Below are 22,525 nucleotides of genomic sequence, written 5' to 3'. Positions count from 1 at the left end.
TTCACGGCATGCTCTTTTTGTTGTTTTGATGATTTTGTTTCTGTTTGTTTTTCCTTCGTACGCAGTTATTCGTTCACTGCTCTGAAGAGACCTCTCCATGAGTGAAAGTATCACATTTCCTGAACTCCCTCTGATTTGCTGTTATTTCCAAGAGACAATTTATGGCGCGCAGCCAATAAACCTGCTCGTCGTAAAGTTAAAGCAGTGCGGAAAAGCGCACGATGAGCCGGCGTTAGTAATACCATGTATTTGATGAAATCTGAATGTCACATGTTCCTTGAAAGTCAAAGTGTGGACTTGGGCGCTTTATTGGAAATTGTAGTCCCTTTCAAGGAAGCAGGACGCGGCGGCGGTGCGGTAGAGTGCAACCTTGCTTTTATCCAAGCACTTGTCGCGTCGGAGCTTTTGACCATCCTAGTGACTTTCTTGTGGACTGATGAGCTGGGCCAATGCGATTCGACAGGTGTGCCGACTGCTGTACCACGTGGCGAGCACGGAGGCCCTCCAGGTGACCGCCAAGAATACGGATGCCTGCCTCAAGGTCTACGGCTCCCAGGTGAGCCCTGCGCCGCCGCCTTCGCGAGCCGCGTGCCGAGCTCGCGTAGCTGACAGCAGGGTCGTCGAAAGGATCAACATTCCATGCGTCTCGCAGCCTGCAACTCAAGCCCCGCGAATCGCGCGATGGGTGCGTGCTTGTTCGAAGTGCCCGCCTTTATAGCGAATCTTTGCCTATGGCTTCCCAGCATTGTCAGTAAGGCTAAAAATTATGTGCTTAGCACTAGGGGTCTCTTATTTTCAACGTAGGACAGGCCTCTGCACTCGAAGCATTGGATGCTATGCGCGTGCTTCATTTAGCAGCGGCGCTACAGTCCTCGACTCTCGTTGGCGACGAGGGAATAGTTGAACACGCGCGAAAGGCTGGTGTTGGCCGCTTACCTGGCGCGTCGTCGTGGCCGCAGGTGGTGAGCGCGTGCCAGACCCTGAGCACGCACCCGGTGAGCAAGATCGCCAAGGAGAACCTGGAAGTGTTCATGGAGGTGTGGCAGTCGCTGGTCAACGACGTGGCCTCCATATCGCGTGAGGCCAGCCAGCAGTGCCGGCCGCCCCCGCCGACCCAGGGCCCTGACGGCGCGCGATCCGTCTACATGTCGCTGCCAAGGCCCGGGGTGAGGCCTGGAATACAGAATGCTTCTTTTTTTCTTTTCAGGCTCAGTGGGAAAATCCGCTGCCATCCAGCGGCTGCGTCGAGTAGCAGTAGTAACCACAGTGGGTCCAGTCGACACATAGTAGCGAGGTCTTACTGACACTCTCACACGACACAGTACATGATGTATTGACTCTCTGTCACCACTGCTGCTGCGAATGACCTATCGGCCATAGATCTTTCAGTGGTGCGTGGAAGACCCCCTGGCGGATTTGATGATTCGGCGCGCAGAGAGAATGCTTAGACGGACCGCGAAACTGCTTTTCAACCTGCGACAGAATTTTTCGGCTAGCTGTTTGTCGCCGCTTTCCGGGCTTCGAGCTAGTGCTCTTCTCAACTCATTTCTTGGCGATGTTTTCAGTGCGCTGAACCAAGCACGTCCACATTCACGAGAACTGAGCAAATCGCTGATCCATTGCGGTTTACATAATAAGTGCTGCAAGAGAGTGACTTCTGTTGCACTTTTATAACTTTCAAAAACTGAAAACGAGTAGCAGGAAAGGCAACGCACCGACTGCGGCTTGGAAAGATCGTTTGTAAGGCACACATTACGACTTTTTGTTTTTTTTGCTTTTTCGCCATTCTTTAGACAGTCTAAAAAACTGGGTGCCATGTCAGTTAGGATACGCTTTTTAGCTACGTTTTTGCAAAGCACTGAAATCGCCGTGCAGTATCTGTTTGCAATGACTGTTGGCTGTTTTGTGTCTATCCTTAATGAGTGAACAGTGTAGTTTTGGTGTGCTTCTCCGCAAGAAGGGTGTCCTTGTGGCAGAGTGTCCTTTACAGGGTCCCACAAGTAGGTTCGGGTAATCTGAAGGCTGCCGGCACGCGCGTCGCTCTTCGTGGTGCTCGTGGGACACACACAAAAAAAAATGTTTATGAACGTTCACGCCTCCTTCATTCTCCAAGCATACGGACATCTTAAAGAATACAGATGGAATTAATTATTGGTTACCCGCCACTGTTGTACAGTGGCTATGGCGTCCGGCAGCTGGAAACGAGGCTGTGGGATAGAATCCTGGCCGCAGCGGACACGTTTTTATCTATTTTTGTGAAGCACTGCAATCGCTGTGCAGTATTCGTTTTGCAATGATTTGACTTTTTTTGTGTCTATCCATGATGAGCGAGCGGTGTAGTTTTGGTGTGCTTCTCCGCAAGAACGGTACGCTTGTGGCAGAGTATCTTTTACAAGGTCCCCACAAGTAGCTTTGGTAATCTGAAGGCTGCCGGCATGCGCGTCCATCTTAACTTAAAGAATACACATGGAATTAATAACTGGTTACTCGCCGCGGTTGTACAGTGGCTATGGCGTCCGGCAGCTGGAAACGATGCCGTGGGATAGAATCCTGGCCGCGGCGGACACGTTTTTATCTATTTTTGTGAAGCACTGCAATCTCTGTGCAGTATTCGTTTTGCAATGACTTGGCTTTTTTTTGTGTCTATCCATGATGAGCGAGCGGTGTAGTTTTGGTGTGCTTCTCCGCAAGAATGGTACGCTTGTGGCAGAGTATCCTTTACAGGGTCCCCACAAGTAGTTTTGGAAATCTGAAGGCTGCCGGCATGCGCGTCGCTCTTCGTGGTGCTCGTGGGACACAAAAAAAAATTATGAATGTTCACGCCTATTTCATTCTCCAAGCATACGGACATCTTAGCTTAAAGAATACACATGGAATTAATAACTGGTTACCCGCCGCGGTTGTACAGTGGCTATGGCGTCCGGCAACTGGAAACGAGGCCGTGGGATAGAATCCTGGCCGCGGCGGACACGTTTTGATGTATTTTTGTGAAGCACTGCAATCGCTGTGCAGTGTTTGTTTTGCAATGACTGTTGGCTGTTTTGTGTCTATCCTTAATGGGTGAGCAGTGTAGTTTTGGTGTGCTTCTCCGCAAGATGGGTATGCTTGTGGCAGAGTATTCTTTACAGGGTCCCCACATGTAGGTTTGGGTAATCTGAAGGCTGCCGGCCCGCGCGTCGCTCTTCGTGGTGCTCGTGAGACACACACACACAAAAAATGCTTATGAATGTTCTCACCTCCTTCATTCTCCAAGCATACGGACATCTTAACTTAAGGAATACACATGGAATTAATAACTGGTTACCCGCCGCGGTTGTACAGTGGCTGTGGCGTCCGGCTACTGGAAACGAGGCCATGGGATAGAATCCTGGCCGCGGCGGACACGTTTTTATGTAGGCGAGATGCACAAGACGCTCGTGTGTGATGTGCAATGTCAGTGCATGGTGGTCAAAAGCGATCAGTAGCCCTTCTGTGCGGCACTTCTTTCTCAGCCTCCTTTGGCTCCCCTTCCAACCGTTCCCTCGACAATTACTGTGTCTTACCTTTCCTCATGAAACGTCTTCATTTGTTAAGGTTAGCGCGGCGGTACATACTACGAGCGATAAAAAACAAGAGCGAAAAGCGAGAGGCGGACACCACGAACGCTGGACATCACATCAGCTACGTGTTTCCCTGTACTTGATGCGTACGCTAGCACGTGTTTGCACTGCCATACCTATTATGCTGTAGGAGCACTTTGCCTTCCGAGACCGCATATGCAGAGGCGAACTATTTTCCTCAAGCGTAAATTTTACGTGAAGGCTAAGTTATTAGCTGTAATACACTCTTCTCTGTTATCTCTCTATCTCTCTTCTGTTATCGGTATCCTAAGATCATGTTATCGTATCAGTAGGCGTCCTTGTGTGAACGTGTGTCAGCCAAGGAAGCTCAATCAGGTTTCGTTTTTTGCTTAGGACACATCTGATGTCGAAGGAAACAAAATCCAAGGTTAAATTAAAAGAGGACCTGAAATATTAGCTTGTAATAGTGCTTTTTTACTTTAGACACGCATATAAAAGTCGCCCACAGTTCGCTAAGCGCGCGCACGCTGAAAATTATCTGCTGGGGTTGGAGAAACGGCTCTCAGTTGGTGTCTGTTCCTCTATTCCCTCGCCACCAGTGTACGGCCATTCTTTCGTCTCAAATCAAAAAAGCCTTGAAAGTTTCCACAGTCCGTATGGTTCGCTTGAACGGATTTATTGTATTCTCGTTGTGCCTCATCTACGATACTGCGACGTGCATGGCTCTCATACCTTGCCCCTCTCTTTTTGTTCCCCCTTTCTCCTTCCCTCGTAATCCTCCAGCGCCACGGCACAACAAGCAAGCCACTCAAGCCCATGAAGCTTGACACTGAGGTACTTTGCATCCTTTGCGGCAGTTTGGACTGTGTCGCGGAACTCTCACAGTTCTCGTAATTCAGTGCCTCGGTGTGTGACCGGCCCTTGCATGTCTGTCCGTGGCAGTAGCACACCCATGTGGTAGATGTCGCGTTTGGCAACCACACCTGGCAGCCACAAAAGGTGCGGGATACCTTGACTATTCCCTTAACTGTTCCCCGATGTCTTTCATGTGCTGTACTCGTTTGTACATATCCAGCAAGCTGTCTTGTGTATTTGCATGCCCCCACCTTCTTACGATAGTGCCCTGGTGGCCGCGTAGGTATCATGTAAATAAATAAAAAACTGGGCTGTAGCCTGATAGCCTGAACATGAAGTTTAACACAGTTTAGATTAAATGAAGAACCCGGTTGCATACTTAGCCTTACGAGCTGTCTGTGCAGGCGCACCCGTCCTTTTAAACAGTGTTCTGAAATAGCCTCATTTTGGACCTGGCCCGATGTAATCAGCATAAAGGAGTAAAGGCAACACCGTGTGCTCACAATCCCACTTCTTGATTTCGATCGCGTGTCTGCAAACGGCGTACGCACGGCTTTGCGAGAATTGTAGAGCAGCGCGTGGTCTCACAGGAGCAAGCCAAGATCGCCAAGCTGGGCCTCGAGATGAAGCTGCTGACGTCGGAGATGGACGCCGAGACGGAGAAGTGGCCCGCCGCCGAGAACGACATCGTAGGCCGGGCACGCGCCATGTCTCAGATGGCCTTCTCCATGTACCAGTTCACTCGAGGAGAGGGCGACCTCAAGACCACACAGGCACGTCCTCTCGACGAGAGACTCGCTCGTTTCGCTCAGCCGACAGCCAGAAACGAAAATGGTCGAACGAGGCAGCTATCTGCGCACGCTTCGGCCAGAGCACAGAAGTACCGGACTAACACTGGGCTTGCTTTAGAACGTCCTCTGTGCTTTAACCAGTGGGGGGTGGCTGGCAGACTACATAAATGCTGTACTCTAGAAACTCGCCAGAACTGCTAAAAAGCCATGCGGAACTCTTGAGGCGCGCGGAATTCCTATTTAAGACTTCTGTGACAGTAAAATGGTGTACAATCTCAGGCGGGTCTGTAATGTTGGATAATTTACTGCAGCGGTGGTCAGTGTGCTACAGTAGTTTGTTCAATTGAAATATCCTGGAAAGAGTGTTAGTAACGCGCGGTACGCGCGCCTTTAGCTAGAAAAGGGGCTGGAAGGAGGGGGATGGGGTTGCTCTCTCTGAATTTTTCTTCAGACAGGTTTATATGACTGTAATGCCTTTCGGCTAGAATTTTAGTTAAAATTAAAGCGGGCTGGATGTTAAAAAATCCGTGCAGCATGCTTGAATATATAAATTCGGAAACTAACTGTTGAGAGACAAAAATAATCTAGGATACGAGGGACATCAATAAGTTAAAAAAGTAATGAGGCCAACACTCATCGACGTAAAGAGAGCTTGGCATTGAAGACTTCGTCTATCTTGGTAATTCAGGGTAAGCGTATGTTCTCAAGTAAGGAAAGAAATATTCACTGGTGCCATCAATCGCTCCTATCAAAATCCTTAATCTAAGATAGAGGAATGATAGTACAGCATATGGTCCACTCCCAGCATAAAACCAGCCTTCCAAGTATTTATTTCTGAGCTTCTGAGCATAACCAGATTTAGAATTCCAGGGAGAGTCAGGTCAATAGATGAGATTATAAAGTGCGGGAATGGGGTATCCACAGCTGGTGCAACACAGGATTAGTTGAAGATCAGTAGGAGAGGCCTTTGTCCTGAAGTGGACGTATCTGGCATGATAACAACGACGAGGCACTGATTTGTAATGCAGTTGCCTCTCAGGTGCACTAGCAGAAAGCAGTGTGTCAATACCAGTTTTTTGCATGAATCCAAGAACAGTCAAAGGGACTTCTGGCAGAGAAAGTAGCTGTGCTTCTTAATTGCATTTATTGTTACAGCATTTAAGACACTGTGTGCAGAGGTTTGGAAAGTATTAACCATGTAGTAATGCCCCGCAAATTGCATACAATATGGAATGTAAAATTGTGAGTAGTTCTTATATACTGCAAAAGTATATCAGTTCCTTACAGTCTTGTGGAATCCGGTTTTCTCAGCATATTTATTAAAGCAATGTTGGTGCCGGATTCCCGAGATACAGAAGGACTTCAATAAATTACCGCTAAAGCCAACTCTGCTGGCAAAACAGCCTAAAATTTCAATTGGTAAACTGCTATATTGGCATGTGGTGTCATGCTTTTGTATTTTGCTATTTGTTTCATTTGCCTGAGCAGGAGAAAGCTGCCAGCTTTTACTTTTCAGCAACATAGGGAGCAGCTATAAGAAAATGCGGGAAACTCATTTTTTTTGTTATCCAATGGAGGCATTACTTTGGCATTACAGGGTTAAGACAGCAAACATCAGCTGCAATGATGAGTTATGTCAAATATCAGCAATATATTCTACTGGCATTTTTGTGTGTGTGCCCCTTCTTTAGACTTCTTGCCTTTAATTTTAAGGAACATATTTGTTTCTCTTTTATAGGACCTATTTACACAAGCTGAATTCTTTGCGGAAGAAGCCAACAAGCTCTATAAGGTTGTACGACAGTTTTCTTACCAGGTAAGTTCAGTAGCAGCCTGGTAACTCGACTTGTGTGGCGTTTTTTAGGGAAAATGCTGAAGATAGAATAGGTTTTTAATAAGGTAGTAATAATCATTAGCATCCATCCAAGTGCAGCCATACAGCTATGAGGGGCAGCTATATAGCTTTCACAGTAACTTCGTAGTTGAAGAAAAATTCATGTTGGTCTGGATTTCGAACCTGGGACCACCGCCTCTCCGAGGCAGTTGCTCTACCAACAAAGCTAACCAGGATGGTTAGCAGATGGTAGGGAAAGAGTGAATTGATCATTTACTCATTGTCTTCCACCCATGCACAGCCATGTGGCTACAAAAAAAAAGCTATACAAAATGACATAGTTACATTTGCATAGAGCCACATCATGTCTGAAAGAATGCACTTTACTGAGGAGAATCATTGCATCGCTTATTCGCCCACATCAGGTGTGTGACCTTTTGGATTCAGTGATATGAAAATAAGAATGATAGGGATGACTGTTTATCACTTAGTGTTCATAACATGCACCAACATAACAACATAAAATGTGTCAAGAGTGCCTGCATGAGCACCGTTGCAACCCCTACTTTCGACATTTTACATGGATCACAAAGCCGCCATTGTCATCACCAAATGATACAAAGTAACACATCAGTATTTCTCAAGAAAGCATTTTCTATAACAGTATCCCACACAACCAAGTCTCAGTATCATCTCTCAAATCCTCCTCTACAAACCAACTCTCAAGAGTGAACCTCAACCGCATCGTTCAGTAGCATCCCTCTAAACTACATGTCTAGGCACAGCTACCCCTGTTGTTTCCAGCACACTTAGAGTGATTGTCCTGTGCATTTTTTTTTGCTCACCAAAGTAGCATGTCTTGTCATTCTGAACCTAATACCTGCCATTATTGTTGACTCAGTGTTTGGTTTTACTGTTACTCTATTTTCTTTTAAATGTGAACTTATCCTGCAGGGTACCTGCATCTTTATTGATCTGAAACTACATTAATATCACTTATGACTGAGAAAATCGAAATCTTATTTGCAAATGGTGTAATAGAATTGAAGGCCTAAACAGTTGTGTTTAGTATGATATATAGATTCCTGCAAATTTTTATTTTCTGAGAAGCATAAGCAAAATAAAGCAAATAGGCCTTCATTTGTTTGTTCTTGTATGCTAAGGTGCACGGTTCATACATTCTTGTAACCTTCTGACAGGTTCCCACGGGACAGCACAAGAAAGAGCTGCTTGAGTTTCTGGATAAGGTACCCACATTTGTCCAGCAGCTGCAGTTCACGGTGAAGAACCCAACAGTGGGAAAGGCAGCCACTTTCACTAAGGTGATTTGCCCTGGCCTTCATTTCCTGCCCGCATACTCAACCCTTGGATGTTGTGTGAATGCCACTCATGATGGCCAGCTCCAGTGAAGTAATATTTATTGCTTTGTTGTCCATGTAAATGTTACATCTTCCTTCCATATATCTCTCAGGTTGACAATGTCATCCAGGAAACAAAAAACCTGATGAATGTCATATCCAAAGTGGTCACAACCTGTTTAGTCTGTGCTACAAAGGTAAGTAAAAAAAGAAAAAAAAATCATTGAGCAATTCCACATGTCGCTCGTATGAGTACAGTTCTGGCTCTTGTGAATGTTCTGTGGATGTTCCTGTATAACTAAAATGCATGCATTCCCCATTTCTCTTTGTAACCCGTAAAAACGAAACAGGTTGCTAATTATGCTGAAAGCAAGATCTAATACATAACTAACACTAACCCAGGAATTAAGTGTGCTCCATGCATCCATGTTTTTATCTTGAGTGCCTTTGTTACGAGTACAATCTAACTACAGTACTGGAGAAGTACTACATTGCACAGGTTTTTCTTCTGCCGGACAGATAAAGTTGCCTTCTTTGGAAACTTTCTTGGAATATTTCTTGCTTACATGCATATCATTTCAGTTCATATCATAGCGGCCAAACCTATAAGTACCTGATCCTTATTCTTGGGCACCATTTTCAGCAACCACTGAACATAATGTTGCTTACACTTTGCATTCTTAGTGCAGTATATTTTAAAGAACTACTCCCAAGTTTTTTGGACGCTCATGCATTTTACTGAAACATTTGCGATAGGTTCTTCTCAGTCTTCTGGTCCCTTGTGCCAGATTTCGCTGCAGTCTGAAGTTTTGTTTCAGCACGAATTAATTTTAAAATTTCCAGCTTAATGGCTCAATCTAGGCGATTTTCACAGGCAACGTTGCGTGTGTGACGTCACGGGCAGCAGGCACACCAATATTCTATTCACGTTTGGAGGAAGAAAAAAAATCAAGCTGCTTTTTGGTCATTTCAGGCAAATAATGATTATAGCCATCAATTGCTGTCACCAATTTAGCCATACGACGCGCACAAGAGAGGTTTTGTGGAAGCATCTGTGACGTCATTTGTGGTCTCCCATGACATCATGTGTTGGTTGAAACTCAGTTTAGGTTTCCATTTTTCTACTCTCTTCTATCTGTTTTGTTCATTATTCCAAAAACCTTTTCATCGCATCTGAGCGAGGGACATCAATGAAATATAAACCGATCGACTAAATATATTTGAAAATTCTCTGGTGTTGCCCCCTGAGGTGAAATATCAGAAACGGGATGTGTATGTTTAAGTGGCCCGGCCGAGTTTGAACATTTCAAATAAACTAGCCCAGTGTGTAGATCGGGCCGTTATGATCATCTCTGCAAAATATTAGAGCCACACATGCCCTGAAAGGCACTGAAAATTCGCATCAAAGCCCGTTCACACTCTCTTTGACAAAGCCAACCTCCTCATCCTCTGCGCTATAACCCAAGGCACAGTGTGTAAAAATATTATCTAAGGCTTTGATCATTTCTTCCTATTTTACCTCGAACACGGGTGGCATGTCTCCACAGATAGCTGCTCGTGCATTTCCGTGCCCCGCTCCAATAAAGATACCTAATTGTGTTTCACGCATAGCATCGCCCGCCATGAGACGTTGTTTCAAGACAACAGGTTCACACCAGGCAGTGCATGCAGTGTCGCTGAGAATGCGCCGGAATGCGAAAAGAGAGAAAAAAAACCTAGCAAGGCGGGTCCACGACGTAGGCTCCTGACATATCCCGCGCCTCCCCCCTATAATAAAAGCACAGGAGAAAGAGAAATTTCACTTGAGAAGGCTTGTCACCTGGACGGTTGAGAGAAACTTACTTCCAGAGGGCACGGCACAGAGAAGTATGATGAAATCGCTTGATTGCGGCGGGGGCAACTCTGCTGTTAACGATTCTCTCCAAAATTATTTTATTGATGCGTTTCCCAGAGACTATGCCTAACAATGCCAGATTATAGCAAATTTTCGACCAGAGGATGGCCAGGGGCCCTTTAAGGAAAGAGGAAAAGAGATCATGTGGTGCACTCTACTTCCTGTGTTAACAGTAGTGTTCCTTGGATTGTAATATTAGAATTCAAATTTGTCGGATGCAGGGTGAGTGTGACTCAGGTTCAGTGGTGCTTCAATGAACATTGAGATTGTAGTGCAGTTGTAAAAACCTTTGTGCTGCTAGTATCATATTTTTCTGATAGCAGACCAACCCCAAAACGGTCCCTTTATTTTAATTTCTTTTTCTATCATGGCCACCGTCATTCATTACTGTACTCGAGTGTTTCAAAAATCTTAGCAACACCGTTGTGAATGATTAACTATGTTGAAATATGTCTCCTGGCAAAGCGGTAGTGGGTGAAATGCAAAAATGCCTGTATAGTGAGCGTTAATTTTATGACAAAGAACCCCAAATGGTTGAAGTTAATTTGGAACTTTCCGCTACACTGATATTTCCAGTGTTGCTTTGGTATGTAAAGTTCACTAACCATTAAACAAAAATCAGCACTGCAGCACTGAGGAAAGGCTCATAGCAAGCATACAAATGGCACTCAAGATAAAATGGCTGATGCCCTTTTTGCTCGGGCTGCTATGGAAACTTGGCACTTGCAAAAAGGTCGTCGGCGAGGAACTTTGCTAGGCATTGTTTCTGGAGCTACTGCATGCAAGGACTTTGAAAGCTTTTCCAGTTGCTGCAGCCAAAGCCACCATGGCTTTGGCGGCAGTCTGTTGTTTGCATGCGCGCACACCAACCGTGGCGCGCCTCTGGGCCCAGTACAACCTGGACTTCCGCGGCTCGGAAGTTGGCCGGGCGCACTCTCAGTGCGGCTACCAGGACGAGGAGTACAGCTACAGCGACGGAGGCGGTGGCGGCGCAGGATTTGGGTCTAAGGGCGGCCCTGGCGCAGTCAGCTCGTCAGACCCGGGCATCTGACAGTTCGGGATGGGCCCCCGGAGGCCCAAGCAAGACGCCCGCCGTACCAGGGTGTCTTTTTTACTCTTTTAGGGTCAAAATCCAAGCGGGACTAAGGGGCCGTGGTCACGGGCCGTCAGTGAGCGACGCCCACGGCTGCCGACGCTCGCCGCGCGCCTAGCGCGGCCTCGGCGGTAGCTGCAGTGCGCTCAACCGGCGGCCTAGCCGTGGCTCGGTGGTTCTGCTCTGATCATCGACCCGCGCAACGGCAGTGTCTAGTTGTTGTGTATGCCCACTAATTCTGAGGGAGGTGCATGCTCTTGCGGCGTACCGTCCTCCGTTATGTCTGCTTTTTTGTCAGTATAACCAACTCATCTATAACCTACGGCTGGAAACACTGCACGGCCAGAACAGTGTCCTGTGATGTGACAGACCCCGGCCTTCGTTCAAAATTCCAGGTTTCGTTATTTTGCGTCCCAGAAGATGCCACGTTGCACACGCATAGTGCGCTACTACCGGTCGGTGGTCAGAGCAGATGTGGTCCTGTCTGCCCCACTCTTGACGTGCGCTGCCCAGTCGCCGGAACTGAACCAGCCTTGAGCTCAAAATCATGCCTCAACTTCGCCTATCTGCCTGACACACTGAGTGCTAAGCACCCACCAAAAGAAGAAGCCTTTGCACACTAGGCCCAAGTGCGCGCGAAGCCCAGTTTGCTTTCGCCGCCGAGGCTCTGAACATTCCAAACCGGGCCGCTGGCCTCAACTTCCCTGCACATGACCAGGGCACTCTGGCGTTTTCCTGAAAGAGTGTGCGATCTGCTTGCGCTACATTCGACCACAGAGCTGATGAACTTTTCCAAAGCAAGCCTAGTCACGTGTCGATACCGCAACCTTGCCGACCGGTTATCAAGACTGCGCGCTTGCACGTCAAGTCGTGGGTGGGTTTTGACCCTGAAGCGGTTTTTTCCCCCGTTTTCATCGCACTCCTACCCCGTTCAGGGAGTGCGACATTACAAATCCTCTCTTAAGTTACTCATGTGCCAAGGTGCCATTCCGACGGAGCGGGCGACTTTGCGCGTTGAAATCATTTAAACGTGTACCCTTACTCACGCTGCTTCTTGAGCAAGTAGATTGGCTGCTAATGCCAGCCTGCTGTGCGTCTTTCCGAAGCAACCCTAATGCACTCGATGATGCCAACCTGCCTGGAGAACGTGAGGAGTGACGAACCAGCACTGACAATGGGGCGGATTTACATTGCAAGGAGCACTGTGTGCGCAGCTGAGAAAACGAAAGCCTTCTTTTCTTTGTGGAGTTAAAACGGTCGCCGCCACTCGGTGGCACTGTCTTTCGTTGGCCGCTGTTCCGGACTTGGGTAGTTAACGTTGATGCGACTTCTTGTCGCCGTCTCTATAGGCTGCGCGTGCGGTCGGCCGGTACAGAGCGACAGTTGTAGATGTGTGACAAAACGTGTAGTGCGAAACACTTGCCCCGTAAGGGGGACCGAGTGAGTCAAGGCGCTCCAAAATCATCCATAGACGTCGCTAACCGCTCAGCACAGCCTACGGTCACTTGGGCCGCCGTGGAGGCGCCCTTCTGTGCTTGATCACGTGTCCTTGGGCGCCGGACGGAGCTCTCGGACACCGCAGGAAGGCGAGATCCTCTTCCCCGTGGTCCTCGTTCGTTTACGTCGTGCCGCGGCTTCGCCTTCCGAGTGCCGAGGCCGACCTCATCTCCATGCTGCCATTTTCTACACGCCAGTGCGTTGTATAGTCGCCCCAGCCTCCACTGTTTCCCGTAGTGAGAAACGTACAAATTTTCCCGGAGCATCCGCGTTCTCGAACGTTCCCCGTCTTAAAAGTCTTCCGAATAGCCAGCCCCCTCCGCGTGCGGTATCCGAAGACGTCTTCCTCCGGGACGAGACGTCATCGCTCCCCGTTCCCATTTCCGCCTCGTCTTCCCTGACGTTTCCCCGCGGGTGAAAGAAGCCAAAGACGAAAGCAATATTGCCTCCGCGCGTTTCCTCGTCTCGCAACTGCGCGTGCATTTTGTGCGCCCGGGCCCGTCGGCCGGCGCACAGTTGCACAAAACAATCCGGGTGCGCCTCGTTTTATCCTCCTCTCCAGCCCCGCGTCGACCGGAGCTGCATGACAGCCGACAGGGCCCTCCGGTTTCACTACCGGCACCCCGCAGGAGGCGCAGATGACCTGCACGCTCGCCTCGGGCAAAATCTGTTTCGTGCTCGGGAGCATACATCAGCAGGAGGTCGTCACGAGCTGTTCTTCAGGTGTCATTTATTTCATTCAGACGCGCCTAACAGCCGCCTGCCCGCGGAATCAAGCACCGCTCGCGAGCCTTCCATTTCGTCCCAATCATCACATGTTGAATGAGCTGCCCTGCTTCCGGTAGGAGTCGATGAGCCCGGAAGCGATGGTGCGGCTGTGGTGGCGACCCCACCAAGCGTGAGTGAGTGTGTGTGCGAGCACAAATCTGTGCGCGCTGACGAAGAACGCGTCGCGTGGGCCCCTCGGCCGGCCGCGGCTCACCTCGGCGGCTGCGCGCGACTGCGGGGACTCCCCGGGCTGCTGCTGACGTCATCCAAATTTGCGGCGCCTCCAGCCGTCGTCTCACCCGATTTCCTTTTTATTGTGCCTTATGACAAGCGCGAGCTCAATTTATGCGCCTCAATACTGTCGTGAACGTTTTCCCTTCGAGAATACAATAAATCTGGTGGGCACGCTTCACCGGCGAGCTGCGCTTTATTAGAGCCGCCGGAAATTTTCCTCAGAGTACCGCATTTCTCCTCTCCACGCTACCATATTTGGAATGAATATGGCTGTCGCTGCCTAAAGTTCCGTGCGCAACAATCGGCACTGTGGTGCCTTGTGTATCGTCATCATTGTAAGCGACAATGCCCTGCTTAGTTGGCACATCCAACTCCGACGATGTCGTCAACTAACACTCGGAGGAAATTGGAATAATTTTCGTAACTCGTTTATGCGGCGTCTTCTGCATTTGTGCAGGCCATAGAAGACAGTCTGTGGGCATTGGAAGGGCGCCGGTCGTAAGCAAATTCTCTGCGAAAGCTGGTGCTCGCCGTTCTGACAACGCTGGGCTGCGGCAGCCATTTACGTTCCACGAAGCCCGGCGGCGCGAGGAAAGGGAATGCGGTACTTTGAAATCTTCTCTGGTAGTTCTACACAGTGGCGGTCCGCCCGCGTTGCTTGCTTTCTCCCGCGAGTGCACAAGCCAGCTGCAGCTTCTCACTGCTGCGGGGAATCCCCGCAGGTGGCGCGTCGCGAGACGGGGAAGCCAGGGGAACGCCGCGGGTCGCTCGGGTCCCCACGAGGGCGCAGTCTCAAGTATACATCAAAGTCAACGTCGAATCTCCCGAGAACGCTGCTTTTCTCTCGAGGACTCCGATTTCATTACCTCCGGACTGGAGTGTTCTCCTGTCAACCTTCCTCCTATATATATATATAATGTATACACACACACACAGACACACACACACATGCGCATATATAAATATATATATATTATATATGTAAGTACTTACATGTAGTGCTCACACCGTTCTATAGGCAGAGAGGAAGTTTAAGAACCGTCGGCCATACACTGTGATCGTGTCTGATGTACGGCGTTCTTTAATAGATTACCGTTTCCCTATTTCTTATTTTTATTTTTCTTCCCAAGAATCCTGTCCTTTATGCACGGAGCGACAGGCCAGGCGAAGGCATGCACCTAAAAGGCGACGCGCCACATCTGCACACGACTTCGCGCAGAAGCACCCCTGTTTTGTTTCTGCCTCCATAGCATACGTTCAAATGTCGGCGGCAGCCCAAAATTCACTTTTAATCCGCGTCCGAGGCAAGCGCCCCCTTCGAGTGCTCAGGAAAGGCAACAGCGTTGGCTGCGCACCCGCAAAATCTGCGCGCTACTGAGGCGCTACAGCCTATAGCCGCCGGTCGGTGTAGCGGCGTGTGAGCTTTTCTGTGTCGGTGTGACGTAATATTCATCCGTCGCATTTATGCACATCGCACAGATGTAAAGCTGGTGTTTGGCGCGTCCAGAAAGTCTAGAAGTGCAGAAATAAATTGCCCGACACGCAAACGTAACGAGCGATACAATTGGTTTCTCAACGGAGTCACCGCAAGCGCAGGCTCGAGTGCGGCTAGCGCTGAAGCAGCTTGCTGGTGGTACCCGCAATCCGACTGCAATAATGCGCTTTGAACGGGAAAGAAAAAGGAATCTCAGTAAAGGTCCGTGCAAAGTAGTACGCGCACCGCTACGGCGAGAACAGCATGGCTATTTCCGATGAGAAGGCGACATAAACAATATTGTTTTACGTGTCTGACCGTCTGTGTTAGCTCTGAAAGGTTGGAAAAATTTACACCTTAAGCATTAATACGCCTAAATGAGAGTAAAAAGAGAGTAAGCTCTCCGTCTTGTGAAAGAGTGTGCGCTAGAGAACACCTTACTCCCCTTTTCACTCCTTTCTGTTTAGAGTGTACCACAACCAGAGAAGAAAGGTTACGACTTCTAAGCGAGAACGTTCTCAACGCGATAACCATGCGATAGGACGGAGGCAATCGCTGTCACTACCCGTACTATAGCTTGTTACGTTCATCAAGTGGGTGATAAAGATTGATCTGAAAACAAATCGTTCGCGGACGGAAAGCGGAAGGTATTTTTTGAGACTCAGCTATATGTAGCCGCCTGCTGTGACCTTTGTAGCCAGATCGCAGGATATAGAAATATTCGCAGATCGATATTCGGAACTTTACGGTATTGGTCTCAAAAAGCGACGTAGCCTAGTGAGTGCCGCAGTATGATGCAATAAAAGCGCTGGTCTGAAAGCATCCTCTGGAGCAAACGTATAGGCTCCCTCATCTTTTATTATTATTTTTTTAGTGTGTGTGTGGGTGATAATGACATTCTGCCGCACGGTTGTGTGCACACTCAAGCTATATACGTCGCCCCCAAGGGTGTTCAGTGCCAAATAGAGACCAACGAGTCGCACACAACGCGTGATCGCGAGCACATATTGCTTTCGAGGCCAATGGTACTTTACAGGCCGTTGTATGCAACACTTTAGAAGCGCCTAATGATAAGGGCATTCGCACGTGTGAACACCGGGCCTCTCACACAACCGGATTAGGGAGATGTAGGTTCGAGTCGAGTTTCTTTGACGCGTGCGACCGAGCTGTGCAGCACGCGTGACTCGATGGCTTTTTCGGCATTCCCGTTTCTTTCTCGAGGAAGGCACCCGGCATGGGCATGTTCCGAGCGCTGCCGGTATCACAGAGGATGAAGTGACCATTCGCAGATGTGGCCGAGCCGTGACACTTGGGAAGGACGCCATTTTCTTTTTTCGGAAAGCACTGCAGCATGTTTCGTGCATGGACGTCCGCCAGTCGAAAGGATAGTGCACCCCCGAGGTAGCACGCTCCAGGCTGGCCGCTCCTCGCGCCGAGAGGGAAGCGGAGAGCTTGTGCCTGTCGCCCTTATCTCCCCCCCTCTAGGTGTAGTCCTCTCACTGCCACATGTTTTTGATAGGCATTTACGGAGATCCGGTCCGGTCATCGCGCGCAGCCCCCTAGCAGCAACAGCAGCAGGCGGCCTTTCCCTTCGTGGCGCTCTCTTGTAACATATCCCCACGTCGTGTAATGGCACAGGGCGGCGAGGGACCGGTCGTTCGCGCATGCGCCCACCGCGGAGGCAAAATGGTTCCGGATACGGGCAGCGCTTTTCCTGCAAGGTTTCCCTGGACGCATGTGACCGAGCGAGAATGTGACGCCGCGTTCAGGAAGTCACAAATTGTGCGGTTCCGCCACGTTAACGCATTTTACCTTCGTGACCCCACGCTCGTCGAATAGCGGACCGCTGCGCGCCGCACCTGCGCGTTCTTTTGAGTTTTTTCTCTCGTATCAACTATGTTCGCCAACGATCGTACAGTCGTAGCGTTCCGCAGCTACAGCAGAGTGACAATGCTGGGGTTGCCACCTGGCCGGTATTTGCCTGTTCGTCCCCATGAACGGCACGCATATTTGTCCCTTTTCTAGCTGTCCCTGGGCGAACGGCTGAAGAACTTGGGCTCCTGTGACGGAAATTGACGCAGGCCGAGCGCATCTTCGGGCACTCAGTTAGCCCAGGTGCCAGAGTGAATTGTAACGTTAGATACCTTTAGCATAGCTCGTACCGCTACCGCGAGCAGCGAGGCGCCACTGCGCATGCGCAGATCGCCCTTAGGGCGCCACGTTCCCGTCAGCTCTCCTGTTCCGTCAGCTTCTGTAAAGGGCTTCACCCTACAGTGGAAAGCAGCGGGGCTGATTTATCCAAAGCATTGGGGTTTAAGGACAGTGAAGGGAAAGTAGATTTTAAGCGGGTAGAAGTAACCAAGCGAAGGTTATCTGACTGGCGGCTAAAATCAAGACAAGAGTAAAATTTCACAAGTCATGGCTAGGTGGCTTGAACCACCGCCCGATTTAAAGGGCTCAGCCTTATCCATCCATGCACATCCATCCTAGGGACCAATCAGCGCATGCGCAGTGGCGGGGCGTGGTACGTGCTATGATAAAAGTAAAGTAAACTAGAATATTCTAAAAGTATCTTATCGAGCCCATTTCATCTTCAAGCCGTCAAACGAGACCACTTCTATGGACGCTCCTCACATCAGCTCGCACTGCTGAGCAGACAAACGATACAACGGGCGCCGTCTCCAACATCACGGCTGTCCCGCAAACAACTTTGGCCCTTGCCTGTAGGAAGTAACACCTAGCGAGCTGCCCACTGAATTCATTCGCCGCCCACGTCTTCGGTTACAGCTTCCCCGCTATTCGAAGAAATTTCTTCCGAGTCCTCCTATTTCAGTCTTGCAAGAGAGCATTTCCCAACTATTGATTAAAACAGGCATGCTGTCAGTTGCTGGAGGTTCATGCAAAGACCTCAAAACCCGTAGAATTATCCTCTCAATTTAAAAAAAAAAATGAAAAATTTCCTTTCTTTTCTTTTTCTATTTTCTGAGGCGGCAACCCTAAGCACGGTATAGCTACAGCCAATAGACGGAAAGCGTTCTCCCCGCTATCACGTGCAGATGCCAGTGCGATTGAACCCACTGGAACGCGCCCAACGTGGCAAGCGCATAGTCGCATAATCGTCCGAGAGCCGATCATGAGCTTGTCCACGCTTCACACATGCATTCAGGGAGAAGAGTGGAACATTCGGGCGTGTTCCTGTAAGGATCTCGCGCCGAGCGCACGTTGCTTCGTGCCGGACTGTACGACGAGCATGCGGCACGATCCGTAATACAAAGCTGGCCGTGCGTGAAAGGCCATCGCCAGCCTTCTTCGCCCAGCAGAAGCGACGACGCGGTTCCTTGCAACATGTGCGCCAGCCTTTCTCGGTGGGAAGGAGCGCTTGCCAAGTTTCGATGGGAGACGAACGAGCCGGGGCGTCATGCGCGAAACCCAAGTGGAAAACTGCGCAGAGCCCCGCTGGCCAAAACGATACAAGAGCGGTGATAATAAACACAGGGGAAAGGTGTACAAGTAATGCATGTCGTAATCACGTTTTATAGTTGTTTTTCACCAGCACACTGCTTGCTTTTCGCTGTAAGTATATAAATACATTAAAATATATATTACGACGGTTTCAGTTTTCTTCGTGTACATAGTAGGACTGAACTATTTCTCCCATCCTATTAACAGACAAAGGTTGTTTCTATAGATGTACATATATAAGTGTCAGTGTTGATGTGAAAGAGAACGGTTTAAATAAATGAATAAATAAATATATATTATATATAAGAATATGAAAAAAAAAATCATTGTCTGCGCATTTCTGGTCGCTATATGGTCGTGAGACTAAGATGTTTGCCGAACACGTAGGGCTAGCGGTTTGAGGCGCATCCTTCGGTTTGTCTGTTTCACGGCCGCTTGCGTTGTTGACAAATGCGTTAAGACTAAAGCCACGACTGTGCTGACGCTTTGGTTGGGACAGGGGAGAGGGTGTAGGAAGAAGAGTCCGCGTTCTCTTCATCCGCGGTGCCCAGTCCCCTCGGATTTCGGTTGTGCACGAACCTGGCTCTACAGCGAGGCGATTTCACGGCGTGCCGCGCCACGCGGCCCTCTGGAAGCATCAAGATGGCGATGCGCCCCTTTCGGCCATAGGGCTTGTGGAGGTTCCTTCTTTTTTTCACTGCTGCGGTTTGGTTCGTATCAATGTCACGGTAACGGAGCTCTGCAACATCACCCCGCTACGCCTATAGGCAGCGCGTTCGGTTGTCCTCACAGAATCACCCTCTGGGGGGAAATGAGCTCCTTGTGCAGCACCCCCGAGTTCGGACGGGCATGCCTGGCGAAGTTCTTGGCGATCACGGACAGAACGCGCTTCACGCAAGCAGCACATATCTCCGAACGTCCGAGATTAGGGGGGGCTGCGTTGCATACGGCTGCATCACGACAGCTCTCTTGCAGCGTCTACAGATTCGCGTACCAAGTCGCGGCTATCCAAGTATGTGCGGTTGAGCTTGCTTTTGAAGAAATCTAGTAACGAAGGGGTGTGGCCGGGTGAGGAGTGGGCAAAAGGGCGTGGCCATCCTCGCAGCAGCCTCACAAGGCACGCTGCAGGGTCCACAATCCCAGTGAGAGAACAGCACTTCAAGCTGTGGAGCCCCAAAGATTGGTGGCGAAGCACGTGGTACCCCCGGTAATCAGCGTTGTGTTTTCACAGATCTACTAGGCTAGGTATGATTGACGTGTTTTAGAGTTTCAGCCATCTAGCATACAACGAAATGTGAGCAATATAGGTATCTCAAGATGTTTTTTAACTTCGTATGATCTGTTGGGAGCTGTTGTAGTCAAGCGATTGCGAAAAGAATCCACTGAAAGTTTTTGACTGCAGATACATTTTGCGTTCAGAGTGCAAACTGCACATTTCTCCCCTACATGTGTTGTTGCATTTGCGATATCCTTGCTTTGTAGGGAATGAACAATGTGCTGCTTAAGTCACGTGGCATGCACTTGGTGGTGAGATGCAATGACGTTCAGAAGAAAACAGAGAATAATAGCCCACCTCCTTGTTGTCCTGGGAAGAATGTAATATAGCTAGTTACAGAGTCTCCAAGCGTGTTCTCGTGTACAGATTGAATTCTTTGCAAACAAGCTTCACCAAATACTAGGCCTACAAATACTGGCAGGTTGATGGCATGCACTTTTGTTCTACCCCAGTTTGAAAGAAGCATAATCAAATACTCGGCATTATGTGCAGATGAGCTGAACAGGAAAGCAAAGACATAAAAGTATTTTTATGATGTCTTTTCTTTTTGCCACTACTAATGTCCTGCTATACTCGCATTTCAAGAAGCTTTCTTTTGTGATGTTCATCTGTCAATGCACTTATCTTTTTAGTGCTCACTCAGATCATTCTTCATGCCAAATAGAGGCTTGCACGTTGTTATCTCGAGCACAATCGTTTCCTCCACTGTTGCAGTGTCCGCCTCCAATTCAAGGGCAGAACTCCTAAGATGATGTAATGCGACGCCCAAGCAATGTGAAAAAAAAATCAGGTATGCTGCGTTTTGGGCAAATGTTATGTTCTTCCACATGTTCTCCTTCCAATGTCTATACATTTGTGTCCTTCAGAATAAAATCGTTTTACATTAACACAACCTCCTGTCTGCTGTGCCTTAACATGCATGCTGCTTGCATTTGGTACCCGAGCAAGGACGAGCACAATGTGATTGCAGCACTGCATTATTTACCTGTGCAGTGCTTTGTGATTCGAATATGGCATATGCTTTCAGCAAGATCTACCCCATGCATGAGGCCCATAGTTCTCCGTGATTCCACACAAAACCACGGACATGAGCATTTTTCACAGAATTGCGTATCAGCAGTGACATTCTTTTCTAAAATTTTTGTTGCAGACAGTAGAAATGACAGAACGATTTGAGTATGATAAATTTTCCGTATTTCCAAGACTACTACATGAGTGAGGAGGTTGAGTCTCTATGAAAATGAAAAAATACTACAACTATAACGCGAGCTCAAACTGCTCAGGCTGTGCTTCACCCCGATGGCCCACGGTCATCACGAAGTTGGCTTCTCCTCATCACTCGCAAGCCTGACTGGTGGTTGAACTTGCTGTATGTATCTCGAAGAGCAGCGGAAAAAAGTTTGCTCTATATTTGTTGTACATTTGTCTAAATATAACGTGAGGTACGTTCTGAAGATTATTTGAGGGAAAAAATGCGTTGTATTCGTGTAAATATGCAGTCATCTAAATTCTCTCCAGTGCTAAAATCTGACAACAATAAACTAAAGCTCTGCTGATATGCTTCCAGCAAGCTAGCATACATGTGTAGTGGCTCACGTGACATGTTCACACCCTTCTATGGGAAAAGTTACGATGCTGGTGCCTTTTAAAAGCATATTAATAGCAGTGGCAAGAAAAATTATTAGTTTTGAGTAATGTACACCCGGGATGGTTTCCTGTCGCTCTGGTATCACATCCAGGAAAGAAGGTGAACAGCAGGCGAGTGCCACGTTTGTGGGGCTGCATCCCTCTAGCAGGTAGAGTCAGTGCAGCAAGTGAGGGATTGTGCACTGGAGCATCATCAGAGAGATCGTTAGCTCACTGAGGAGGGGCACCATGTCAGACAAGCGCCCTCCTTAAAGGGCCCCTGAAAGCGGTGTTTGAGCTTGGCTTTAAAATGCTTGCACTATATAGAGTACAGACCATCGAGCCTCCATGCCACGTACGGGCCCTCAAAAGCGAACGGGAAATTTACAATACATTTTAAAAAATTCCCGCTTTCGCACCTCCTGGCGACGCGCTTTCGCGCGAAAACCTGGCAGACGACGTCACGTCTTGCAAATGACGTCAGCAGCCGGGGGTTATCATTGGTTCACAGCGCCAAATTATTTCAGACGTCATGCGCTACCGCGGCCACTCCGCGCGCGCCGCAGCCGGCGGAGATAGGGGAGGGGCCGAGTAGGTTGGGCCGGCGGAGGAGCGCCGCCGTTTTAGCGTGCGAGAGGAGAGGGAAAGGCATGAAGACGCGGAAGTTCAAATTTTGTCTGCATATAACTCAGCTTCCACAAAACGCATTAAAATAATTCTTGCTGGGGGATAATTATGAACCGTCGTCTTTTAACATTCCAGACATATCGCACCTTTATTGACACGTCCTTTCTGGGTCCCTT

General features: G+C 48.8%; 1 protein-coding gene across 2 annotated transcripts in view; it reads left to right on the top strand.

Annotated features, from left to right (window-relative positions):
• Nucleotides 1-20,973, top strand: part of alpha-Catr (alpha-catenin related) — a 95,359-nt gene extending 74,386 nt beyond the window's left edge. The window contains exons 10-17 of one of the 2 annotated variants that reach the window (XM_077660109.1): nucleotides 464-556; nucleotides 960-1,166; nucleotides 4,344-4,394; nucleotides 5,006-5,188; nucleotides 6,945-7,022; nucleotides 8,240-8,362; nucleotides 8,512-8,595; nucleotides 11,185-20,973. In XM_077660109.1, the coding sequence (XP_077516235.1) occupies nucleotides 464-556; nucleotides 960-1,166; nucleotides 4,344-4,394; nucleotides 5,006-5,188; nucleotides 6,945-7,022; nucleotides 8,240-8,362; nucleotides 8,512-8,595; nucleotides 11,185-11,343 (978 nt within the window). In that variant the 3' untranslated portion in view covers nucleotides 11,344-20,973. The remainder of the gene's footprint in view (nucleotides 1-463; nucleotides 557-959; nucleotides 1,167-4,343; nucleotides 4,395-5,005; nucleotides 5,189-6,944; nucleotides 7,023-8,239; nucleotides 8,363-8,511; nucleotides 8,596-11,184) is intronic. The other variant, XM_077660108.1, reaches the window with a different exon arrangement.
• The last annotated feature ends 1,552 nt before the right edge of the window (nucleotides 20,974-22,525 follow it).

The sequence above is a fragment of the Amblyomma americanum genome, chromosome 3 (assembly GCF_052857255.1).
Source record: "Amblyomma americanum isolate KBUSLIRL-KWMA chromosome 3, ASM5285725v1, whole genome shotgun sequence".
NCBI classification, from domain to species: domain Eukaryota; kingdom Metazoa; phylum Arthropoda; class Arachnida; order Ixodida; family Ixodidae; genus Amblyomma; species Amblyomma americanum.
This window is presented reverse-complemented; position numbering and strand designations above follow the sequence as displayed.